This window comes from Octopus bimaculoides, chromosome 30 (genome assembly GCF_046866305.1).
Source record: "Octopus bimaculoides isolate indiv1 chromosome 30, ASM4686630v1, whole genome shotgun sequence".
NCBI classification, from domain to species: domain Eukaryota; kingdom Metazoa; phylum Mollusca; class Cephalopoda; order Octopoda; family Octopodidae; genus Octopus; species Octopus bimaculoides.
Genome location: NC_142957.1, coordinates 13,458,718 through 13,478,319, shown reverse-complemented (window position 1 = coordinate 13,478,319; position 19,602 = coordinate 13,458,718). Strand labels below are relative to the sequence as shown.

At 39.2% G+C, this 19,602-nt stretch overlaps 1 protein-coding gene across 1 annotated transcript in view; it reads right to left on the bottom strand.

Moving 5' to 3' along the window:
• Window positions 1–19,602, bottom strand: part of LOC106871818 (CD109 antigen) — a 78,421-nt gene that overhangs the window by 13,522 nt on the left and 45,297 nt on the right. The window contains exons 15-26 of the mRNA XM_089346357.1: window positions 18,975–19,034; window positions 17,272–17,460; window positions 15,145–15,294; window positions 13,251–13,322; window positions 12,454–12,496; window positions 11,001–11,121; window positions 9,487–9,604; window positions 5,804–5,917; window positions 4,628–4,684; window positions 3,612–3,743; window positions 1,471–1,609; window positions 548–724 (exon numbers count right to left, since the gene is read on the bottom strand). Of these exons, the coding sequence (XP_089202483.1) occupies window positions 548–724; window positions 1,471–1,609; window positions 3,612–3,743; window positions 4,628–4,684; window positions 5,804–5,917; window positions 9,487–9,604; window positions 11,001–11,121; window positions 12,454–12,496; window positions 13,251–13,322; window positions 15,145–15,294; window positions 17,272–17,460; window positions 18,975–19,034 (1,372 nt within the window). The remainder of the gene's footprint in view (window positions 1–547; window positions 725–1,470; window positions 1,610–3,611; window positions 3,744–4,627; window positions 4,685–5,803; window positions 5,918–9,486; window positions 9,605–11,000; window positions 11,122–12,453; window positions 12,497–13,250; window positions 13,323–15,144; window positions 15,295–17,271; window positions 17,461–18,974; window positions 19,035–19,602) is intronic.

The following is a 19,602-nucleotide window of genomic DNA, read 5'->3' as shown; positions in this document are numbered from 1 at the left end:
CTACTACTGCTGCTACTACTATTACTGCTGTTGGCACTCCGTCGCTTACGACGTCGAGGGTTCCAGTTGATCCGATCAACGGAACAGCCTGCTCATGAAATTAACGTGCAAGTAGCTGAGCACTCCACAGACACGTGTACCCTTAACGTGGTTCTCGGGGGGGATATTCAGCGTGTGACACAGTGTGACGAGGCTGACCCCTTTGAATTACAGGCACAACAGAAACAGGAAGAAAGAGTGAGAGAAAGTTGCGGTGAAAGAGTACAGCAGGGTTCGCCACCACCATCCCCTGCCGGAGCCTCGTGGAGCTTTTTAGGTGTTTCTGCTCAATAAACACTCACAACGCCCGGTCTGGGAATCGAAACCGTGATCCTATGACCGCGAGTCCGCTGCCCTAACCACTGGGCCATTGCGCCTCCACTACTATTATTACTACTATTAATACTAATAATACTAATAGTTTCTAATACAGGCACAATACATAACACTACCACTACCACCACCACCACCACATACATATAAATGAAGTGGTAAACCCTAAATTTACCTCCAATGGTATTTTTCTCGAGTTTCTGACTTGTTGATGGGTAAAGTTGATCTCGGGCATCCAAATACATGAATACAAGCACGTTGGGGTACAGTGATAGCATGGTCTGTTCCCCACAGCCTGTGGGGAACCTGATCAATCTTTCAAGTCCACTTAATATTGGTCCCATGATATCACCTAGAAAAGAAAATAACTTATTTAGGAGAGAGAGAGAGAGGGTGGGGAGCAAGAGAGGAAGAGAGGGGTAAAGAACAAAAGAGAAAGAGAGTGGGGAAGGTGAGAGACAGAGAGAAATGTCCAACCCATGCCAGCATGGACAACAGACATTAAATGATGATGATGATGATGATGATGATATAGTGCAGGAGTGGCTGTGTGGTAAGTAGCTTGCTTACCAACCACATGATCTCGGGTTCAGTCCCACTGTGTGGCACCTTGGGCAAGTGTCTTCTACCATAGCCTCGGGCCGACCAAAGCCTTGTGAGTGGATTTGGTAGATGGAAACTGAAAGAAGCCCGTCATATATATGTGTATATATATATATATGTGTGTGTGTGTATATGTTTGTGTGTCTGTGTTTGTCCCCGCAACATCGCTTGACAACCGATGCTGGTGTGTTCAGCTCCCCGTAACTTAGCGGTTCGGCAAAAGAGACCAATAGAATAAGTACTAGGCTTACAAGGAATAAGTCCTGGAGGTCGATTTGATTCGACTAAAGGCGGTGCTCCAGCATGGCCGCAGTACAATGACTTAAACAAGTAAAAGAGTAAAAGAGAATGTGTGTGTGTGTGTGTGTGTGTGTGTGTGTGTGTGTGTGTGTGTGTGTGTATGACAATGTGATCTGAAAGACAGCTGTCAAACTAATGATGAGGATTGCATGACATAAGAAGGACATTCATCAAGGATTGAACCTGGTAACTTACCAATGACTGACACAGACACAATCTCGGATCCCTCCACAACTTTCGCTGGATATTTGATTTCGACTAATTCCGTGAAAAGTTCCTCCAAGGACACATTCACTGACAATGGCTCACTCTTCTCATATGTAGAACCTTCTGCCTGTGGATGGATACATTAACAGAAGGGTCAGTGTGGTGGTGGTGGTGGGGGGGGGGGGGGGGGGGTTGATGGAGGTGTTAGTATAACGAGGGGACTGCAATGGTCACTATTACGTTTGGCAATCAGGCAAAATTCTTAACTGCATTCCATCTGTCTTCAAGTTCTGAGTTCAAATTCCACTGAGGTTGAATTTGCCTTTCATTTTTTAGGTGTTGATAAAATAAGTAGCAGTCGAACCCTGGGTGGGGTCAATGTAATCAACTAGACTCCTCTCCTGGAATTACTGGCCTTGTCCCAAAATTTTATTATTATTATTATTATTATTATTATTATTATTATTATTATTATTATTATTATAATTATCATTGAGGCCGTTGCCAGTGCCGCTGGACTGGCTCCTGTGCAGGTGGCACATAAAAAACACCATTTTGAGCATGGCCATTGCCAGTACTGCCTGACTGGCCCTTGTGCCGGTGGCACATAAAAGCACCCACTACACTCTCAGAGTGGTTGGCGTTAGGAAGGGCATCCAGCTGCCAGATCAGATTGGAGCCTGGTGTAGCCATCTGGTTTCACCAGTCCTCAGTCAAATCGTCCAACCCATGCTAGCATGGAAAGCGGACGTTAAACGATGATGATGATGATGATTATTATTATTATTGTTGTTATTATTATTATTACTATTATTATTATTATTATTATTATTATTATTATTATTATTATTATTAAGGTAGTAAACTGGCAGAACTATTAAATGTATTTCATCCATTTTCTTGTTCAAATTCCACTTATATCAACATCGCTTTACATCTGTTTGGGATCAATGAAATAAATACCAGTTGTGTAATGGGGGTGATTTAATCAACTTTCCTTTCTCTCAAAATTGTTGGCTCTGTGCCAAACTTAGGAATTATTATCATTAAGGAGGCAAGCTGACAGAATCGTTAGCATGCTGGTCAAGATGTTTCGTAGCAGTTCTTCTGGCTTTACATTCTTAGTCTCAATGCCATTGTGACCAAACTTGCCTTTTGTCCTTATAGGGTCAATAAAAGAAAGGGATCTTTTTTAAAACGGGGGCCACATTTTTCATTAATGTTTTATGTAGTGTTTTTGGTACGGAAAGACTTTCAAACTTCGTATACTTATCTATTTTGTGTTATAGAACAGAAGAATATTTTTGTATTCGAATTTATTTCATGTAAAAAATTGTCTTATTTCGATAATTTCAACCAATCACTGACAAGTATTCAGTTGTTTACATTTACTCCTTTGGCTGATTAAGCGGTGTAAAGCGTATTTAATTTCCATAGCTTCGTTTTTCTTTTTTCTTTTAAAATTTGCTGTTTTACCCTAACCCTATCACCGATAGAATTGTTTCAGAATCGTTTGTTTATGTAGTCAGCACTTAATGTATATCGGCTGAATGGACGTCAGTGATTGGTTGAAATTACAGAAATACGACAATTTTAACATGGAATAACTTAGGGATTTCTTTTTTTTTTTAAGAAGACTAAGAGAAAAAGATGTTTTATATGACACATTCTACCAGTGTTCCAAGTTTCAAAGTGTTTCGTTAATGAAAAATGTGGCCCCCATTTTAAAAAAGATCCGCCTTTTGTCCTTATAGGGTCAATAAAAGAAAGTACCAGTCAAGTACTGGGGGTCAATGTAATTAACTCTCCTAAAACTTGTTGGCCTTCTGCCAAAATTTAGAAAGAATTATTTCAGGTTTTGCAGTGTTGTGAAGTCATTAGCATGGTGGTCAAGTCTTGCATTATGTAGTGGACACTATATTGGTCTAAACTGCAAGGTTGTTTAGTGCTCAGTGTGGTGGTCAATGCTGCATTTTTATTTAGTGGTCAGAACAACAGTCAAAGTTAGTGTTGTTTAGTGCTCAATGAATGTTATGGTCAAATGTCACAGGTCAGTTTAGTGCTCAGTACAATGGTCAAAGCTAGTGTTGTAGTGTGTTCAATGATGTAATAAACAATGTTCATCTTACTATGACATTCAAATATCTTTGAACCGCATCGGTGTGATTAGAAATAGAAGCATACACCATCACAGGGATATTTCCAATATCTTTTGGTTCCATTCTAAATGTTACAGCAACTTCAGTTTGATCAGCAGTCATCTAAATAATGGATAAAATATATAGCATTAGAGGATAGAGAACAGACGAAAAATGTAGGATTAGGGGGAAGGGAGAATAAATGAAATATGTAAGATTATAGGAAAGGTGGAAACAGATGGAAGACATAATATTAGGGAAACATGGTGCAGGAGTGGCTGTGTGGTAAGTAGCTTGCTTACCAACCACATGGTTCCGGGTTCAGTCCCACTGCGTGGCACCTTGGGCAAGTGTCTTCTGCTATAGCCTCGGGCCGACCAAAGCCTTGTGAGTGGATTTGGTAGACGCAAACTAAAAGAAGCCCGTCGTATATATGTATATGTATATATATATATATATGCATGTGTGTGTATATGTTTGTCCCCCCCAACATCACTTGACAACCGATGCTGGTGTGTTTACGTCACCGTAACTTAGCGGTTCGGCAAAAGAGACCGATAGAATAAGTACTAGGCTTACAAAGAATAAGTCCTGGGGTCGATTTGCTAGTATTATATATATTTATATAAATATATATGTTTGCATGTGTATGTATGTAAGTATTCATATATGTTTATATGTGTGTGATCAGCTCTCGGTGACTCTGGTAAATAACATTTTCCCAAGGTGCCATTCAGTGAGACTGAACCTGGAACCTTGTGGTTAGAAAGTTGTGGTATGACAGAGGGAGCCTCGATCGGCGTTCGTGCCCTTTTCGAACGGGGCTGCGGTCAGGACAAGACGTGTTAAGCGACGGTCTAGGTTTGGGAGAGGCAGCTGCTATTCCTGGTGTACCTTGGGTCGGGGCAAGCTTCAAGGATCGGATACCGCAAAACGGACTCGCAGTCGAGGAAAGGAAAACCGAGGTAAGGCGATTACATCTACTCGTACGCACACATTTGACTTACGTTGATTGTTTTTTCTTCTTTTACAGTCTTATTAGAATTCATTAACTGGACTGTGACCTAGAAACAGGAAATAAGAAAAAAAAAAAAGTAAAAATATAAGAATGAAGCAGAAACTGAATAAGAAATACAGCTCTGGTATTTGATTCTCAGAAGTGGAGAGGTTGTTAAAAAAAAATCATTTATATTAATGTACATGTACCTGTATTACATTCAGACAAATTAGATATTTGTTTAATTGGATCTTTTTTAAAACGGGGGCCACATTTTTCATTAACGAAACACTTTGAAACTTGGAACACTGGTAGAATGTGTCATATAAAACATCTTTTTCTCTTAGTCTTCTTAAAAAAAAAAGAAATCCATAAGTTATTCCATGTTAAAGTTGTCATATTTCTGTAATTTCAACCAATCACTGACGTCCATTCAGCCGATATACATTAAGTGCCGACTACATAAACAAACGATTCTGAAACAATTAACCCTAACCCTAACCCTAACCCTAGGGTTAGGGTTAGGGTTAGGGTTAGGGTTAGGGATAAAGCAAATTTAAAATGAAAAAAGCAAATAAAACGAAGGTATGGAGATTAAATACGCTTTACATCGCTTAATCAGCCAAAGGAGTAAATGTAAACAACTGAATACTTGTCAGTGATTGGTTGAAATTATCGAAATAGGACAATTTTTTACATGAAATAAATTCGAATACAAAAATATTTTTCTGTTCTATAACACAAAATAGATAAGTATACGAAGTTTGAAAGTCTTTCCGTACCAAAAACACTACGTAAAACATTAATGAAAAATGTGGCCCCCGTTTTAAAAAAGATCTGTTTGATTTAGAGTGTGATTACCCCTGGTTTGGAAAATCAGTAATCTGAAATGGTTTCAGAATTAAATGTTCTGGAAAACTGATGTTGTTCCTGTATTTAAGGAATTTTGCATTTTTGTAATCAACAGATCAGTCCCAACAGATGACAATGTATCTCAGAAACTATTGTTCAAACCAACCAGATCCATCCTCTCCAACCTACCTTACAACGTCATTCTAAAAGTAAACAATCACATCAGTGACATCTTGAAGCTACGAGATAATGCATGATGGATATTCAAAATAATTTAAATAAAAAGGCATTACCCTTGACAAAATAATCTGAATGCTAAAGGGTTAATACTCACCGCGTCATTTTTGGGGATGTAATTGAAAACATAAATATTCAAATCAAATAGCTCTCCTCTAACAATAGAGTAAGGAATCCCCAATGCGATGTAGAAATCCTGGAAGGTGGTCAACTGGAATAAATAAATCCATAGATATACAAGCATATATAGGAAAGTTGGTTATACATCATTAGATGTATACCTGACTTTCCTATATAATATTAATGAATACAAACGGAACGCTGAACTCCAGACTATCAACTTAAACAACACTTTATTTAGGTGGTAAATATATACATCTTTAGCTCTTGTTGTTACAGCTTCTGTTGTTGGGACGTTGTTATGTAGATGTAAGCGAGCTGTCGAGTGTAAGTCCGAAAGATGGAGAGTGACAGCTATACACGTAACTCTCCAGAGTTAGAATGTTAGAGACACTGCTTGACACGTCCATGCTCTATTGCTGGCCAGCAAGAAAGAGAGAGATTTAAGCGGGAACGCTTGGTTGTTTAATTCTACGCACGCGTGAGACTACGCATGCGCACGGCGTTACTACACACATATATATATATAGGTATGGCTGTGTGGTAACAAGTTTGCTTTCAGACCCCCGTAGTATTAAGTTCAGTTCCACTGTAAGGCAACTTTGTGAGTTTGTGAATTCCTCATCGCCTCTGTTCTAATCCAATGTTGGACTGTCATAACGTCCATTCTGGTATAGCAGTATAAGATAGTTAGACAAGTAAGACATAACTATCTATGACTGACAGTGCGGACTTCTCAATGACTCAACTTCCTATGTCATAGTATTTGTAATGACTACCACATACCACTTGCCATGTGGGAGGGGTGTTCCATTATTATTATTATTATTATTATTATTATTATTATTATTATTATCAATATTATTGTCCATTATTATTATTATTATTATTATTATTATTATTTGGAGGGAAACTGAAAGCCCATCATATATATATATATATATATATATATGTATGTATGTATGTATGTATGTTTGTGTGTCTGTGTTTGTTCTCACCACCATCACTTGACAAATGATGTTGGTGTGTTTACATAACCATAACTTAGCAGTTTGGCAAAAGAGACCGATAGAATAAGTACTGGGCTTACAAAGAATAAGTCCTGGAGTCGATTCGTTAGACTAAAAGACAGTGCTCTAGCATGGCCACAGCCAAATGACTGAAACAAGCAAAAGAATATATATACATACATATATATACATATATATATATATATTAATATATAAATATATATATATATATATATATATATATATATATATATATATATATATATACTAGCAGAAATACCCGGCGTTGCCCGGGTTAAAGAGAATAATGAAATCTAAAAACGCCGTCTAGACTACGCATCATCTTTATATATAGAGATGTATATACACACACGCACCCAAACACACGTATATATATGTATATCAATATAAATATATGAAAGTCAATGAAGTTTCGTAAAAGAAGGTGATCATGTACATACTTTCTTGCTGTTGTGATTATAACACCTCGTTGTAAACAATGTTCCTTGTTTTCCCTTGTGGAGCATATACAAATAGGTTTTTTTGCTGCCCACTCTTGAGCAGCCAACATACAGTTGTCCATGTGAGAAGCAGGGCTCTTCCAAGAGAAGACCAGCTACAGACAGTGTTTGACCCTGAGATTTGTTTATGGACATGGCAAAAGTCACACGAAGGGAGAATTCTAGTCTTCTGAATGTAAAAGGAATGTCTGCTCCTGATGGAGTAAGAGGAATTCTTGGAATAAAGACGTCATCCCCTTTTGCACATCCAAAAAGAATGGTAGCCTCGATAACATGTGACATCATTTTCTTTATCACGAGTCGTGTTCCAGATTGCGGAGCAGCATAACAGGCGTTCCAACTTTAAGTGATAATATGTGGAGAGGTAGTCCTGGAGGCTCCAACGAATTGAGAAATTCAGGAGGATAGTTCACCACTTCATTTGTATCTGGAACTGTATCAACAGACTTGTAAGTTTGAAGATTGCCGGGAAGAGAATGCATCAGGTGTTGATTAATTTTTGTAACAGCTACGTTTTTTGGAGTTAATATTGCTCTTTCACATAGCCAATTGTGATTTTGGTAGTTTTGTTTAAAGTTGGGAAAGACTTTGTGTTTGAGGTCATCTACAGAATTAACAACAGAACAAAATGGCTGGAGGTCTGCAACTAAATAATTTTACTCAACACTTTGCAAGTGAATCAGTGGAGGCAAAGATGCGTCTCATTTACTCGACAATTTATGCACCACATTGCAGAAATCACAATGTAAGTACACTGTTGTACCGTTGAATTACAAATAATGCTCATCTGTTATGTTGGGGTTAAAATTTCATCAACATCAAAAATATATGTTATGGCCGTTATGCAAAGAATATAATTTCCAAATTTCATAAAGATCCATTCAGTACTTTTGACGTAGTTTTGGATAAGAAAACAAATGATTAATGTGTATGTGTGTGTGATGGGTGTATATATGTATAGATATCTGTATGCCTGTATATATGTATATATGTACATATTACATGTACATCTATATATATATATATATATACATCTACACATATGTATACATATACATGTATGCATATAGATCTATATATATATATATCTATACATATACGTGTACATATACATCTCTCTCTCTCTCTTTCTCTCTCTCTCTATCTATACATATACGTGTACATATACATCTATATGTATACATATACATCTCTCTCTCTCTCTTTCTCTCTCTCTCTTTCTCTCTCTCTCTTTCTCTCTTTCTCTCTCTCTCTCTGAAAGTATCTGTCATTACAGTATCGAAATGGTGTACATATACATGTATATGTATACATATACATCTCTCTCTCTCTCTTTCTCTCTTTCTCTCTCTGAAAGTATCTGTCATTACAGTATCGAAATGGTGTACATATACATGTATATGTATACATATACATCTCTCTCTCTCTCTCTCTCTTTCTGTGTCTCTCTTTCTCTCTTTCTCTCTCTGTGAAAGTATCTGTCATTACAGTATCGAAATGTGATTGTTTCAGTTAGTGGAATAGTTTCATTTTTAAAGTGAAAGTATTTGACATGAGTGTTTTTGTTTCACTTTTGACACGTAATACTTAAATAGTGGAGGAGATATTATGTTGCCGTGGGCTCGAACTCTGCAAGAAGTTAAAAAATTTTTTGACTAAAACACAACTGGAACCCTAAGTAAGGCATGTGTAAAATTTGAATGAAATTGGTTGCGTAGTTCTCGAGTTTTAGGGATTCACACAGACAGGCAGGCAGACAGACAGACAGACACACATTCTCATTTTTATATATATAGATATATATATAGATATATAGATGTATGTATATATATGTATGTATATATACATACATATAGGCAGTCTTTTATGCGAGTCAAAAATTTCATACTCCAACACTGGAATGGGTTGTGGCATATCTGGTGGTCCATCTTTAATTCCTGCTAAGATGGTGCTTTGTAAAATGTGGACATGATGCCCAGAGCCACTCACTGTTATAGGTGACAAAACTGCAACACAAGCATTGTTGAGTCAGATGTGACTCTGGGCCAAATGTTTCTACCATCCTCAACCCTCATTCTAGAAACATCTGGAAGTATGGGAAAAAAAAAATGTAAAGTGTATGAACTTACTTCAACCTCTTTCTTGTATGAAATAAATCCTTCAGAGGGATGCATACCAAACAATGTGGTCACCCAAGTTGTTATAGTGTCTGGTGCAGTTTTCACCAATGAAGCCGTTCCTGTACTCCTGTGTTTAATAATAAGATTTGATGATTAGCAGCAAAACAGACAAATACACTGAGTATGTATGTGTGCATGTATGTATGTGTGTGTGTGGATTTGTCTTTGTGAGTGTGTGTATATGGGCACGTTTGTGAGTGTATGCATTTATGTGTGTATATGATCAAATGGTACACGAATGGGATGGCAAATGCACTTTACTGAAGGATTAAGAAGCTGAAGCCTAGAAGCCGAACGGACATAAAACCGAATGGACAAAATGCTGAAATGACATACGAAAATTAAAATATATGATAATCATTTTATTCCTACAATATAACCATTTGACAGACTAAAATGGTCATTAAGCTATGTAGGTAGGAATGTTTTTTCTTTCATTGTTCGAAGACTTATTGGGGCAAGCAAAAGCAAAATCGGGATGGCACCTGTGCCAAGCGTCGCCTTCCTGGCACTTGTGCCTGTGGCATATGTAAGGACTTTCAAGCGAGATCGTTGCCAGTGCCCCTGGACTGGCTCCTGTGCAGGTGGCACATAAAATACACCGTTTCGAGCGTGGCTGTTGCCAGTACCGCCTGACTGGCCATCGTGCCGGTGACACGTAAAAGCACCCACTACACTCTCTGAGTGGTTGGCGTTAGGAAGGGCATCCAGCTGTAGAAACACTGCCAGATCAGATTGGAGCCTGGTGTAGCCATCTGGTTTCACCAGTCCTCAGTCAAATCGTCCAACCCATGCTAGCATGGAAAGCGGATGTTAAACGATGATGATGTGTCCCTTTGGCTTTATGTCTGTCTGGCATTGTGTCTGTTTGGCTTCTTGGCTTCAGTTTTTTGTCCTTCAGCAAAAGTGCATTCAGCATCCTGTCCACACACGGATCAAACTGATTATGTGTTTCTTTCCCTTTCTGTCTTCTGCAATTTTATTTTTGATCTATATATATGCTCGACTAAAAGGCGGTGCTCCAGCATGGCCACAATCAAATGATTGAAACAAGTAAAAGAGTGTAAAAAAAAAGAAAAAGAGAGTATATATATATATATATATATATATATATATATATATATATATACACGCACAGACACACACAAGTAAGCACATAAATGTAAAACATGGCACATTAAAAAATAGTATTCAAATACCAAAGATAAAGGAATATGCTTTTATTAAAGCTGCAAAATTATCACATACTGGCTTGGATTGGATGGTTTGACAGGAGCTAAGAAGCCAGTGGACAGCACCAACCACAGGGAAAAATGAACATGAAATGATAACGAAGCTGTGAAGTTATGCTACCTGTACTGTTCTTTATAAGGCAACAGGATGATTTCAGGTATGTCTTTGGACAGATGCCACTCAGAGGAAAATGAAAATGAGAAGAAATTGTTGTGTTTTTTGATGCTTACCCAACGTCAACAGAATCCCACATCCAGGTCTCTACGAAGTTGGTCCGTGGTTTTGTCCTTTGTCCTTTACCTTTGAGTCTTCTTGATGCCTCAACAGGCCGAAGATTTGGATCCAAGGCATCTCAAAAGTGAAAAAGACAGTAGATAAGAAGAATAAAGGGGAAAAGAAAGAGAGGAAGGGAGAGGGAATGGAAGAGGATTATAGGTTCCCAAGCTGATCACTGCCTTGAAAGTAAAAACAGAAACTGTGTGGAAGCCTGCATCGACTGGGTATCTCCTCTCTCATTCACTCTCACATTCCCTCTTCCTCTCTCTCTCACTCCATCTCCTCTCTAACAAACTAAAGTCTAAAGTGTGAACAAACAGGCAGAAGAATAATTTGACAACTGGGGTTGGTGCGTTTAAATCCCTATAACTTAGCAGTTTTGCAAAAAATACTGGTAGAATAAGTACCAGGCTTTCAAAGAAATAAGGACTGAGGTTGATTTGTTCAACTAAAAACCCTTCAAGGTAGTGCCCCGGCAGGGCTGTGGTGTAATGGCGGAAACAAGTAAAAGATAAAAGAAATCATCATCATCATCATCATCGTCGTTTAACGTCCACTTTCCATGCTAGCATGGGTTGGACGATTTGACTGAGGACTGATGAACCAGATGGCTACACCAGGCTCTAATCTGATTTGGCAGAGTTTCTACAGCTGGATGCCCTTCCTAATGCCAACCACTCCGAGAGTGTAGTGGGTGCTTTTACGTGCCACCGGCACAAGGGCCAGTCAGGAATGATAATATATATGTGTGTGTGTGCATTTGTATATGTACCCTTGTGTTTGTCTCCTACCATTTTACAACTGGTGAAGGTTAATTTACATCTCCAATACTTAACAATTTGGTCAAGGAGTCTAATAGAGTGACTACCAGAGTTAATAATGTAAGGTCTTGGATAGATTTGTTCCCACCAGCACTTCAAAGTACTGCCCCAGCATGGCCACAGTTCAAAAACTGAAACTAATAAACCAGTAAAACTATATATCTTGCAGAAACAGCAATCACCACCAAATTACCACAACCACCTCCATTGCCACTACCACCACCACCACCACCACAACAACAACAACAACACAGCCATCATCACCACAATCACCACTACCATCATACCACTGCCATAACCACCACCATCACCACAACCCTTACTACTACCACCAGTGCCATCACCACCAACACTACCACCATCAAACTATCACAACCACCACCAATATCACAAATATCATCATCATGACCATCACCACCAAGACCTCCACAATAATTGCACTATCACCACCACCACTACCATCACCTTCCCCAACACCAACACCACAAGCACCACTACCACCGTCGCCATCACCAATTCCACAATTAACACCACCACCACCATCCCCCAAAGGACTAGGAGAAGTTTAAAGAAAAGTAACACTCACAAGCAATACGCATTTCATTAGAAGCAGATGCTATTCCAATATCCTGAAAGAGAAAGAACAGCAAAGTCAGCAGAGAAAGTTCAAAGCCACAACATACACTGGACAGATTAGAGTGTACCAATATATACACTCAGGTATAGATTTTGAAAGGGTAGAGAGAAGTATACAAATGCAGACTGGATAAGTAGACAGTGTGTAGATGTTGAGTGGACAGATGGACATGATGTGTAGATATTGACTGGATAGATGGACACAATGTGTAGATGTTGACTGGACAGATGGACATGGTGTGTAGATGTTGACTGGATAGATGGACACAGTGTGTAGATGTTGACTGGACAGATGGACACAATGTGTAGATGTTGACTGGATAGATGGACACAGTGTGTAGATGTTGACTGGATTGATGGACACAGTGTGTAGATGTTGACTGGATAGATGGACATGGTGTGTAGATGTTGACTGGACAGATGGACATGATGTGTAGATGTTGACTGGATAGATGGACATGGTGTGTAGATGTTGACTGGACAGACGGACACAATGTGTAGATGTTGACTGGATAGATGGACACAGTGTGTAGATGTTGACTGGATTGATGGACACAGTGTGTAGATGTTGACTGGATAGATGGACATGGTGTGTAGATGTTGAATGGATTGATGGACATGGTGTGTAGATGTTGACTGGATAGATGGACATAGTATGTAGATAATGACACAGTGTGTAGATATAAACGGAATTGAAAATATCAATTAACCAAAAGATGTAGTTTAAATACCGTTGATTTTACTTACTTCTAAATCATTCACTTTATTGTATAACCCAAAAGGCGAGTGGTCAATTTTGCTATCCATTCTACTGAAAATCTGAAAAGGAGATACAAAATTTTGTGTGTATGCATATATTCTCTTCCTCATCATCTGCCACCATCCTTTTAACATCTGCTTTACCTTGATTGCAGATACTCTTCCTCTAACCAACCCTCACCCGTTTTCAAACAGAGTAATTTTTGTTATTGGCCATACAAGCTCTCACAGAATACGTGGTTGGTAAGCAAGCTACTTACCAACACAGCAACTTCTGCGCCTATATATATATATATATATATATATATATATTTGAAATATGGATTTGAAAATGTTGCCACATTTATAATATGTCTTTTCTGCAGTAATTTTTTCTGCATTTTCGTGCAGCTGAAGATTGCTCTTCATATTGCATTTAAGGTAATGCTCGCATTACTTAAATAAATTGAAGTAGCATGAAACGTGCGTACTGCAATCACCTTTGAAATCCGTGTTGCTTATTTTTTGATTTTAATCACATATCCTTTTGGGATGCGATATTCGGGTGCCTACGCATAAGTACCATATTCAAGCCTTGAATCTATATCTAAACCGTCTCTCTCTCTCTCTCTCTCTATATATATATATATATATATAAATTCAATAACAGGATGAATTCTTTTAGAAGTAGCTAGCGTGAAAAAAACCTCATAAAGGAAAAAAACCCATAATTTATTCCCCAAAATATGTTTATTTATATAAGGGCATTCTTGTATAGTAATGCCCTTATATAAATATAAATATATATATATATATATATATATATATATACACAAAAATAAGAGGAATGACCAGAAAAAGTGGACTCCTATATGCTAGAAATAGATGCCGAATCATCATAAAAAAAAAAATTTTTTAAATGGTTAGATGATTCGGCATCTATTTCTAGCATATAGGAGTCCACTTTTGCTGGTCATTCCTCTTATTTTTGTATGTAATATAATTTTAATCTTTGGATTTTTTTAATATGCTAGACCACTGGTTTTAATTGATTAATATCAATTTCTACCCTCGTTAATAAATTTATATATACATATATATATATATATATATATATACAGAGAGAGAGAGAGAGAGAGAGAGAGAGAGAGAGAGAGAGAGAGAAAGAGAGAGAGAGAGAGAGTGGAGTATGAATGTATATATTTATACCCAAGTATCTTACATTAGCAAGGGTCACATTGGGCAATATAGATATGATAGAAGAAAACAACACAGAGCCAATGTTTCTGGTAGTAACTATAAAGATGAATATACGTTGGTATATCAAAATGATGTTTAGAATATTACTTTGAATTATAACTTACAGTTACAATTTACAAAAGACACTCTAAAACAGAGTAGTTGTGTCATAGACATGGTTTCAGGTGGCTCTCTTTACTCTTTTACTCTTTTACTCTTTTACTTGTTTCAGTCATTTGACTGTGGCCATGCTGGAGCACCGCCTTTAGTCGAATAAATCGACCCCAGGACTTATTCTTTGGATGCCTAGTACTTATTATATCGGTCTCTTTTGCCGAACCTCTAAGTTACGGGGACGTAAACACACCAGCATCGGCTGTCAAGTGATGTTGGGGGGACAAACACAGACACACATACACAGACATATATATATATATATATATATATATATATATACATATATATACATATATACGACAGGCTTCTTTCAGTTTCCGTCATGCCAAATCCACTCACAAGGCTTTGGTCAGCCCGAGGCTATAGTAGAAGACACTTGCCCAAGGTGCCACGCAGTGGGATTGAACCCGGAACCATGTGGTTGGTAAGCAAGCTACTTACTACACAGCCACTCCTGCGCCTAGAAAAATTTTTAAAGACAACTTACGGCTTCGAAGTCCATCTCAGTTTTCTTAGCGAGTAACAAGACACTCTTGTCAACAGCAGTGACAAAGGCAGTTGTATTGGGGTTACTTTGGATTATTAGTTCTGCTTCTTGGCCTGGTTTCACAGTAGATTCTTTAAATTTAGCATCGAGCTGAAATAGAATTGAAACAAAGATGATGGGTTTTTGCTATCGTTGCCAGTGCCTCTGGACTGGCTCTTGTGCGGGTGGCACATAAAATACACGATTTCGAGCGTGGTCGTTGCCAGTACCACCTGACTGGCCTTCGTGAGGGTGGCACATAAAATACACCATTTTGAGCGTGGCCGTTGCCAGTACCACCTGACTGGCCTTCGTGAGGGTGGCACATAAAATACACCATTTTGAGCGTGGCCGTTGCCAGTACCACCTGACTGGCCTTCATGAGGGTGGCACATAAAATACACCATTTTGAGCGTGGCCGTTGCCAGTACCACCTGACTGGCCTTCGTGAGGGTGGCACATAAAATACACCATTTTGAGCGTGGCCGCTGCCAGTACCACCTGACTGGCCTTCGTGAGGGTGGCACATAAAATACACCATTTTGAGCGTGGCCGTTGCCAGTACCACCTGACTGGCCTTCGTGAGGGTGGCACATAAAATACACCATTTTGAGCGTGGCCGTTGCCAGTACCACCTGACTGGCCTTCGTGAGGGTGGTACATAAAATACACCATTTTGAGCGTGGCCGTTGCCAGTACCACCTGACTGGCCTTCGTGAGGGTGGCACATAAAATACACCATTTTGAGCGTGGCCGTTGCCAGTACCACCTGACTGGCCTTCGTGAGGGTGGCACATAAAATACACCATTTTGAGCGTGGCCGTTGCCAGTACCACCTGACTGGCCTTCGTGAGGGTGGCACATAAAATACACCATTTTGAGCGTGGCCGTTGCCAGTACCACCGGACTGTAAGAGAGTGCCCCCCCCCCGCCCTCTACTCCAGGTCACAACCTCTTCAATGGCATATGTCCCCCTCTACTCCAGCTCAACTTCAGGTCGAGCTGGAGTGGAAGGGGTATATTCTTTTATACTTTTTTCTTTTACTTGTTTCAGTCATTAGACTGTGGCCAAGCTGGAGCACCGCCTTTAGTCGAGCAAATCGACCCCCCCCCCCCGGGACTTATTCTTTGTAAGCCTAGCATTTATTCTATCGGTCTCTCTTGCCAAACCGCTAAGTTACAGGGATGTAAACACACCAGCATCAGTTGTCAAGCGATGTTGGGGGGACAAGCACAGACACACAAACATATACACACATACATATACATATATATACATATATATATATATGTAGGGATTTACTTTTCGTAACGAGATAAAAAACTAAGGCTGTGTATATTTTAGAACATTTATAAATAGGAAGTCTTACAGCTGTTTCCAGGATGTTTATTATATTCCTTCATCGGAGACGGTGTGAGAGGATGGTTAAGCAATAGTTAATTTAGATAAGATACGAAATAGAGAGTGAAGTGGAGGAACAAAAATAGATGTGAGATATGCGTGCTAACGTTTGTGCCAGCTCACTGCCTTGATTGTGTGTGTGTGTGTGTGTTAATTATTTCTTTCAAAATACACTTTCAAGGTGCCACACAGCAGAACTTAACTCAGGACTATGTGGCTGGGAAGTAGAATTCTTAGCACAAAGCTAAACCTGTGCCAATGTATGTTGTTGTTGTTGGCACTCCGTCGCTTACGACGTTGAGGGTTCCAGTTGATCCGATCAACGGAACAAGCCTGCTGCTCGTGAAATTAATGTGCAAGTGGCTGAGCACTCCACAGACACGTGTACTCTTAACGTAGTTCTCGGGGATATTCAGCGTGACACGGCTGACCCTTTGAATGACAGGCACAACAGAAACAGGAAGTAAGAGTGAGAGAAAGTTGTGGTGAAAGAGTACAGCAGGGTTCGCCACCATCCCCTGCCGGAGCCTCGTGGAGCTTTAGGTGTTTTCGCTCAATAAACACTCACAACGCCCGGTTTGAGAATCTAAACCGCGATCCTATGTCCGCGAGTCTGCTGCCCTAACCACTAGGCCATTGCGCCTCCGCCAATGTATGTATACAGACAATAATGTACACCAACTTACTGATACACTTGTAGGTCTTTTCACATCAACTGTAGCTGATGCAGTAGTCAGAAAACCGTCATGAAGACCATAACCAACCACTACATAGGCCTTTTGAATCATTCCATCGGTATCAAATGAAATTGTAGCACTTTTCGCAGCATCTTGTTGGACATCTTTCGAGATGAGGACTTTGTAACAGCTCACAACCTGCGAAAGAAACACATACGGAGTAAAGAAACATTAATAGTTATTACACACATATGCAAACACACACACACACACAAATACCTTTTATCCTTTATCTTTTACTTGTTCCAGTCACTGGACTGTGTGGTCAAGCTACAGCAGTGATTTGAAGGATTTGGTCAAGCATATCGATCACAGTACTAGCATTGGCAACGACCTCGCTCGAATGATTTGGCAATGACCTCACTCGAATCTGCTCATGAAATTAATGTGCAAGTGGCTGAGCACTCCACAGACACGTATGGACACTAAACTCCACTTGCGAAGACCTGTTGAGGCAAGTGAAATCGAACTAAATTCGACGACTGGCACCCATGCCAACGTCGTCTCCCTCATTGGACACAAAACTCAGCTTGCGAAGACCTGTTGGGGCAAGCGAAAGCGAAATTGTGATGGCACCTGTGCCCAGCGTCGCCTTTCTGGCACTTGTGCCCACGGCATGTGTAAGGACTTTCAAGCGAGATCGTTGCCAGTGCCCCTGGACTGGCTCTTGTGCGGATGGCAAATAAAATACACCATTTTGAGCGTAGCCGTTGCCAGTACCGCCTGACTGGCCTTCGTGCCGGTGGCACGTAAAAAGCACCTACTACACTCTCGGAGTGGTTGGCGTTAGGAAGGACATCCAGCTGTAGAAACTCTGCCAAATCAGATTGGAGCCTGGTGTAGCCATCTGGTTTCATCAGTCCTCAGTCAAATCGTCCAACCCATGCTAGCATGGAAAGCGGACGTTAAACGACGATGATGATGATGATGTATACCTTAATGTAGTTTACAGGGAAGTTTAGTGTGACAAGGGATATGATAAGGTACTACTCATTTTTGCCAGTTGAGTGGACTGGAGCAACGTGAAATAAAGTAAATAAAATGTCTTGCCCAGGACACAATGGGCTGTTGAGAGTTGAACTCACAACCTTATGATTGCGAAATGAATACCCTAACCCCTAAACCACACACCTTCATATGAATACTCATAAAACTACTCCAGTGTACTGAATATTTGCATCTGTCTAACGATTGGTTGCGTAAAACTCTGGGTAATAGTCTATGAAGGATTAACTCTCGAAGTACACAAAGTTATAACAGAGGGAGGAAGGAGGTGGGGCAGTGAAGACGGGTGGGAGAGAGGGATATCAAAGAAAGGGAGAAAAAGAGAGAAAGAGAGAGTTGATTATAGCTATTTTATATGGGAAAGGCAATGAACAACCAGCATTGATATTTAGCATTTAAATATCAGCATATTTAATGTAGTCCTAGATATATCATGGCCAAGAAAAAAAAACAACAGATGGTCATAGATCTGACCTAGACTGAACAACAAGGGCACATTACATTAAGTACTCCCAGATATACTTGTTTGAGTAAAAGACAAGATGGTAATGGCTGGATTATCATTGATCATAGATCATAGATCTTGTGGATCCAAACCAATCCATGACTAAACGACAATTATCAATAAAAATGAAGGACACACTTACAGTGTAGAAAAATGTGGTTACTGGCGCAGGAAAAATCACCAAGAATTCCGGTTTACTGGTCTGTAAAGAAAAATTGATGAACATAACTATGAGACAAACTACTGGAATTTTTAAATATGTATATATTTATTTAAACATGTATATCATATATATGTATATACATATATCACATGCACACATACACAATGAAATTTTTAGAATGGATGATGGCAGTCCAGTTCATGTTTCATATGTTTCAGTAGCAAGGCATTTTATTGATTGTATATGCATTACATCATAGGAAAAATACCTACTACATCTTCAAACACCAGACTGCCAAGATGAGGGAAATCAATTGCTGCATATATATATATATATATATATATATATACAATAATGTATATTTTTATGTCATGTTGTGTATAAAATCAATTCAACATTAAACTGAAGAATTACTCAATAGTTATTAATAGAGAACATACTTATTAAAATAGTGTTTTTACAGTTGGAGCTTCTCTGTCAGTTACAACAATAAGTGTTCCATCTGCTCTGATCAATGAAACAACCTGTTCATGAAATTAGATAATTCAATGACTGAGCGCTCCATAAACATGCACACCCTTAGCATAATTCTCACGGAAGACCTGTT